At 35.8% G+C, this 6,960-nt stretch overlaps 1 protein-coding gene across 1 annotated transcript; it reads left to right on the plus strand.

Annotated features, from left to right (window-relative positions):
- Positions 1-252: 252 nt before the first annotated feature.
- Positions 253-5,217, plus strand: LOC149563300 (GDSL esterase/lipase 7-like). The gene is made up of 5 exons (XM_089826641.1): positions 253-961; positions 1,091-1,218; positions 3,662-3,901; positions 3,990-4,245; positions 4,778-5,217. Exons 1-5 carry the CDS (start codon positions 256-258, stop codon positions 5,005-5,007), a joined length of 1,560 nt encoding a protein of 519 aa, XP_089682767.1. The 5' UTR covers positions 253-255; the 3' UTR covers positions 5,008-5,217.
- Positions 5,218-6,960: the final 1,743 nt, after the last annotated feature.

Here is a 6,960-nt window from a genome sequence, read left to right on the forward strand (position 1 = left end):
TAATGAAATTTCTTTTGCTGAAAAGCCTTTTCATTGTATTTTATCATTTAGAGTTTAAAATTACTCCTTTGCAATGTCATTTCTGAATCAGATAATTATTTTCGGTTGTTAGTGTGTTGGTGGTGTTCTATTATTTAAATATTTGGACAGCCTTCTCATTGGCCTTAATTTATATAAATTTCTTACATTGATTCTTTAAAATAAAAACAACAAAACGAAAAAGCATAAAGCTTTTTGAAGACAAAATAATCTCAAATGGAATTTAGGCTGAACACGCAGTTAATGCCGCCCGTGGTAAATCCCATAAAATTAAAGATTTCCAGAGCGAATTTCCATCCGACCGGAGCTTCGAATTCTTTAAGAAAAACACAAACAACTACTCACCCAGTAATTTTTTCATGGCATCTTTGGAGATGTATATATACGTTCCAACGAGGCCTTTCTTTCATACGCATCTTGAGAGCCATGATGCGAGGCGCTATAATCTTGCTAGCCTTTGCTTTTGTAATCTACATTTTGCCTCTCCCCACGTCATGGGGTCGAATCTCCTCGCCTCCGCAACCAATTCCCCTCCTCTGCGCTCATTCCCCCTGTTCACAAAATGAAAAGGAAGAGCACGACTTTGCCAATTGCCAACAATGGAATGAAACCGAAGAACTACTTGACGAGGAACAAGACCCGCGTCTGATTGAACGTATGTCTTCTGTGAACAATGGATTCCCTGTTTCCATGACTGATGCTGCTAACAAAAGTAATGCAGATGCACCAGGAGTAGGGGCAACGGACTCTTTGGCACTTGTTCCCGCCTTTTACATTTTTGGGGATTCCACTGTAGATAGCGGGAACAATAACTATTTGGGTACTTTTGCTAGAGCTGATGTCCCTCCTTATGGCAGAGATTTTGATACCCACATGCCTACTGGCAGATTTTCCAATGGCCGCCTCACTGTAGATTATTTGGGTATGTAAATTGATCTTTGATTTCTTGTTTAGTTTTAATTTTCTTTGAATTTTGATATGCATTCCTGTCAAATTGGGGTTCGGCATATTATGCAGAGGCGAAGTATGATTCGTTGTGTCTGTCTTGCAGCTATGTTCATGGGACTGCCATTTGTTCCAACATATCTCGGATTGGGTGGACTGGTAGAGAATATGATGCAGGGTGTTAATTTTGCATCTGCAGGAGCGGGAGTTTTGTATTCCAGCGGCGCTGATCTGGTTAGTGACTTTTCTTGTTATTTTTCCATGTAGCGTACAATCTTCATATTCTTTTCATTTCACAGGCTGCCTTTTAAGGCTCTGTTCATCATGGCAATCTCTTGGAATGTAGCCTATAAACTTTGGAGGCTGCTGAAATGTAACACTCTGTTCTTGATGGTCACGCTGAATGAGTGACAAGTTTGCAATTTAAATAAACAATTTCTTGAGGGATTGTTAGATTCTCGTGGACTAGCTGGGATTGGAATTTAGCCCGTCTCATTTTACTGCTCGAGTTTCTGAGTATGCATTGTTGCTAATTGAATGACAGTTTGTCAACTTATTGAACAACTTCTTGATGTATTTTTAGCTTCGCGGAGACTTAGCCCCTGTTGTCTTTGCTTGGTAGTAACTTTTCCTTGGAACCTGCAATCTTCATACTCTTTAAAATTCACAGGCTGCATTTCAAGGTTCTGCTATTACTTGATTATGGCAATCCCTTGGAATGCACTCTGTAAACTCTGGAGGCTGCTCAAATGTAACACTCTGTTCTTGATGGTCATGCTGAATGGGTGAAAAGTATGCAATTTATTGAACACTTTCTTAAGGAACTATTAAGCTTCTCATGAACTGGCTAGGGTTTGAGTTTAGATCCTCTCTTTTTACTGTTGGAGTTTCTAAGTGTAGATTGTTGCTAAGTGAGTGACAAATTCTCAGCTCATCGAACATTTTTTTGTGGTATTGTTAGCTTCTCAGGGACTCTCTAGGGTTTGAACTTAGCCCCTCTTGTCTTGGCTTCGTAGCAACAATTACATTCACTTCTACTTATTTTCTCTTGTAGCTGTAATCTTCATATTCTTTTCATTTTACAGGCTGCATTTTATGGCTCTGTTCATTATGGCAATCCCTTGGAATGTACCCTATAAACTTCAGAGGTTGCTCAAATGTAACACTATGTTCTATGTTGTCGTGCTGAATGACTGACAAGCTTGGAATTCATTGAACAATTTGTTGAGGGATTGCTAGCTATTTCTTGATGGTCATGCAGAATGGGTGACAAGCTTACAATTCATTGAAAAATTTCTTGATTGATTGGTAGCTTCTCAAGGACTAATCAGGATTTCAACTTAGTCCCTCTCATTTTATTGTTGGATATTCTGAGCATGGATTGTTGCTAAGTGGATGACAATATCTCAGTTCACTGAACAATCTTTTGAGGGATTGTTAGCTACTCATGGACTAGCTAGGATTTGTACTTAGCCCCTCTTTGACTTTGCTTAGTAGCAACAATTACATTCACTTCTAGCTAGTTTTGCCTTGCAGTGTGTGACTACTCATCTTCATATCTTTTCTTTTCACAGGCTGCATTTCAGGCTTTGTTCATTACAGCAATCCCAAGGATTGTACCCTTTAAATTTCAGATGCTGTAACACTCTGTTCATGATGGTCATGCTGAATGGGTGACAAGTTTGCAGGCTGCAATTCAAGCCTTTGTTCATTATGTCAATCCCTTGGAATGTATCCTGTAAACTTTGGAGGCTGCTCAAATGTAACAGTCTGTTCTTGGTGGTAATGCTGAATGCGTGTGACAAGTTCACAATCATTAAACAATTCCTTGAGAAGTTGTTAGCTTCTTCGTCTATCTTGCTTTACTTTGGGATATTCCGAGTATGGATTGTGGTTAACTGGGTGGCAAGTTCTCAATTCATGGAACAATTTCTCGAGGGATTTTTAAGTAGGTGACAAATTCTCAATTTCTTGAGGGATTAGCTAGGATTTGAATTTAACCCCTCTTGTTTTACTGTTCTCATGGAGTAGCTAGGATTTGAGCTTATTAGCCCTTCCTGTTTTACAGCTCAATATTCTGAAGATGGATTGTTGGCTTCTCATGGACCGACTAGGATTCAAATTTAGTGCCTCTAATTTTACTGTTGGATATTCTGAGTATGGATTGCTGCTGTTTGGATAACAAACTCACATTTATTGTAAATTTTAAACTAATTAGCTCTGATTCAAACTTTGCAGATTCTATTTTACTGTTGGGCATTCAGAGTATGGACTGTTTCCCTCACTGCTTCATGAAATGCACTTTTGTGTTTGGACCATTAACCTGTTTGATACATGTTAGATTGTTATGAAACAGTTAAAATTTCAAATCTTAGATTACTGTCTTTATTACATCATCTCCTAGCTACTTGTTCTTTTTTAGTTTAAACTTTAGATTATTGATTTTTCATGCACCCCCTTCTTGAATCACATTTCTGTTCTTGGACTATTAACCTGGCTCTGATACAACTTTATATAAATCTATGATTACTTGCAAATGCCGCTTTACCATTGAACTACTTTACCTTTTTCAGTTTTGAGTATGATTCTTTCCAACAAAAAATTGATACCATTTTCCTAAAATATTTGTGGATTAACTCTCAAATTGGACTTAATTCTTGGTTTTTTTGATTTGTAGGGGCAGCACATTTCCCTAACGCAGCAAATTGAGCAATTCTCAGAGATGTCACAAGACATGTCACTGTATTTTGGTGAAGAGCAAACAAAAGAGAGAATATCCAAGTCTATAATCTACGTTTCTATTGGAAGCAATGATTACATTCACTTCTACCTGCGAAATGTGTCAGGGATTCGATCCCTGCACACCCCTTGGAAGTTCAACAAGCTGCTAGTTCAAGGCATCAGAAATGAATTGATGGTACATTAAATATATCAGAGAAACAAAGCTCTGTGATCTTTTTGAATTCTTTGGTTTACTTATTCATGGTTTATCTGTTGTGTCTTAGCATCTGTACAATGCGAATGCGAGGAAAATTGTTGTCATAGGAATGGGACCTCTGGGTTGTGCTCCACACTTCTTATGGGAAACAAACAGTCCCAATGGCGAATGTGTAGAGGATGTAAACAACATGATTATAGAGTATAACTTTGCCTTGAAATACATTGTGGAAAGCCTCAGCTCCAAGCTTCTTGATGCAAATATAGTCTTCTCTGACATATATGACGGACTGATGGATATCCTTAAAAGGCCCAAGCATTATGGTAACTCTTTTTTTGATTTCTCTTCTCCCAACGATACTGTTTAAAGCTTCACATGAATGAAAACAAATCTCAAAGATTAGAAAAACGGTAGATTGCTTCAATAGTTGAATCCAGAATAATCTTATCAACAATGTATAAACTCAGAGATTAAATTTCTGCAGTCTATGCTGACGTTCCTGGATTCTACCATATGAGATTCTTTTGCTCAAATGTTTCAGATCACACTCCATGATCCATCATCAAGATCCGAATTTCTCCTCTAGCTCTCATTTTGCATCCCGATGATGGATCATGAATTGCAATCAGAAATGTTGATGCAAAAGAATCTCATGCACTTGAATTGAGGAACAGCACAAATAATTATAAACTTGCAAAATTATTTAAAATATAATTTATAAGAACTGGTCTAAAATAAAACTCAGCAAATAGGTGATCTTCTCATTGAAAAAATCTTGAAGATATGCCTGATGTTTAAGTAGAACGTATTTGACCCAGGCAGATTTTATATTATGACAATGATGTGGTGATTCAGGGTTCAAGACTGTGAGCAACGCCTGCTGTGGGTTGGGGAGATTTGGAGGAGGAATCCTCTGTGCATTTTCCAATGTGGCCTGCAACAATGCAAGCGGCTATGTGTGGTGGGACCAGTTTCACACCACTGATACTGTTAACTCAATCATGGCGGACAATCAGTGGAACGGCAAATATATAAATGTTAGCAAGCCCATGAGCCTCTATGACTTGGTTATGATTGATTCTTGATTTGCCCTCTTTCTCTTTCCATAGAGATTCTTTTGTTTAATTCATTTCTCCAGACAACACAGCTACATCTAGATGACAATTGATAGACTCAACAGAATATGTACAGTTTATTTCACAATAACCTTATGTTTAATCACTGTGGATATAAACCTTTGTGAGGTCAAAGATAATTCAGAAGAAAAAATAATATATTTTATGTGGTTGATCTTCTATTATGGCAAGTTTTCTGGTTTTCTCAGCATCTTATATAGTTTAAGGGACAGCTGATGTATCCTTTTGAAACGCTGATCTTACCTTATTAAGTTTGATAGAGCTTTTCTATATTTTCAATCATGTCTCTTTTACAAGAAGCATATTTGTATCAGATGTCCTTGTATCCTCTCTTCGAATTTCAGATTTTACCAATTCTATCTACCTATTTCATATGAACTCTTGAATTGAACTATCAGAGTATTCATGTGTTAAATGATATTTACTTAGGTGCTGGCTAATCTCCAGACAAAATGTACCAAAGACAAGAAAAAGTCAAACATGATTTTTTTTAGATTAACGAAAACACAGCGAAATTTTTTCAAAATTTTTATTGTTTTCGATCACAAAATATACAGGTTATGAAGATCAAATGCTGAAAATTTCAAAAAATTTCATTGTGTTTTCATTTTTTCAAATCTATTCAATAGTGCAATTTGTAGGGAGAATAGCCTAGTCCATTTACTTATATCCAATCTTAATTACATTTGATAATTTAAAATAAAAATATGACATCTTTTCTTACATAACAGTTAAAACTTTACTCATAACAACTGGCCTAGTATCTTGTCATCATTCAAACATGCATACAAGTTGAATTATAAAAAACACATGTGCCAGTATTGAACATGTGTGATGCCACTGTTTGTTGATTTACTGTTGGGAGAGTTTCTCCGTGTTTGTCTTTCTAATCCCTATTGTCTCGGCTTTGCGTTGTATGGTTGGTCTGTCCAGTGCCTTTGCATGAGGCAGCTTAGTTCAATATTAAAGTTTGATAATATGGTCTAACATGATTGCAGTTGGTGTGTATTTGTTTTGCCCGGCCCATCCTTTCACGAATATGTTTAATTATGTTAATTCTATTTCTAATTTTATAAATTTTTAAAACATATTAGATATGTTTTGGTAATGAAAAATTGATTAAAAATTCAATTATCGCAATAGAGTTGCCGATGAACTTTATTGCATGCTTGATTTGCTCTAATGCTAATTAAAACGTGGATTCTCTTGCGCACAATAGACACCTATTTATAGATGTCTATTTATAGACATCTATCTATAGACGTTTAGGAGAGACAATATGGTACATCTGTCTATTTATCTCTCTACACAGGGTGATGTCTCAATTTATAGAATTTTAGGAGAGACAATGGATGGGAGATGGCGGAGATGTGACAAGGAGATAATAGTGAAGATGAAGGAGAAGACTTTTATAGATGAGGAATAGTAAATCATTATGACATGGTTTGTTGGAATGTGAAAGGTTATAATGTTCTTATCAAAAAGTGCAAGTTGTTGCAACAATGAAGAATGTAAAGGATAAATGATTTTAGAACCCCGGTTATTTTTAGAATTAAGTGGAGAATATATATCCATTAGTAAATAATATAATTATTCAATTATTTGAAACACTTGAGATGGAAAATAGAGATAACTAAATAATTGAGTTATGTGATTATTTGAGAAGAAGATTTGACTTATTAAATAATAGAACCTTTTAATTAGGTGTAATATATTTGGTTAAAGGGACTTGATTAGATGATGTATTTATTTAATCCATTAGGACAAGGGTGTACTAAGGAAATATTAGAGGTTTATATTTTCTCCTTTCTTGATATAATTTTGCATTGTGTTGAAGAAGAATACAAAAAAGAGATGAAGTGGACATTCATATCATTTTGTGCATGTAGTAAGATTGTTTCT

The sequence above is a fragment of the Cupressus sempervirens genome, chromosome 4, assembly GCF_028749045.1.
Source record: "Cupressus sempervirens isolate cs-2001-9-10 chromosome 4, ASM2874904v1, whole genome shotgun sequence".
NCBI lineage: Eukaryota > Viridiplantae > Streptophyta > Pinopsida > Cupressales > Cupressaceae > Cupressus > Cupressus sempervirens.

Coding starts and splice junctions, on each gene's coding strand:
- LOC149563300 (XM_089826641.1), top strand. CDS start 256: ATGGAATTTAGGCTGAACACGCAGTTAATGCCGCCCGTGGTAAATCCC. Junction 962..1,090: donor CCTCACTGTAGATTATTTGG/GTATGTAAATTG, acceptor TCTGTCTTGCAG/CTATGTTCATGGGACTGCCA. Junction 1,219..3,661: donor ATTCCAGCGGCGCTGATCTG/GTTAGTGACTTT, acceptor TTTGATTTGTAG/GGGCAGCACATTTCCCTAAC.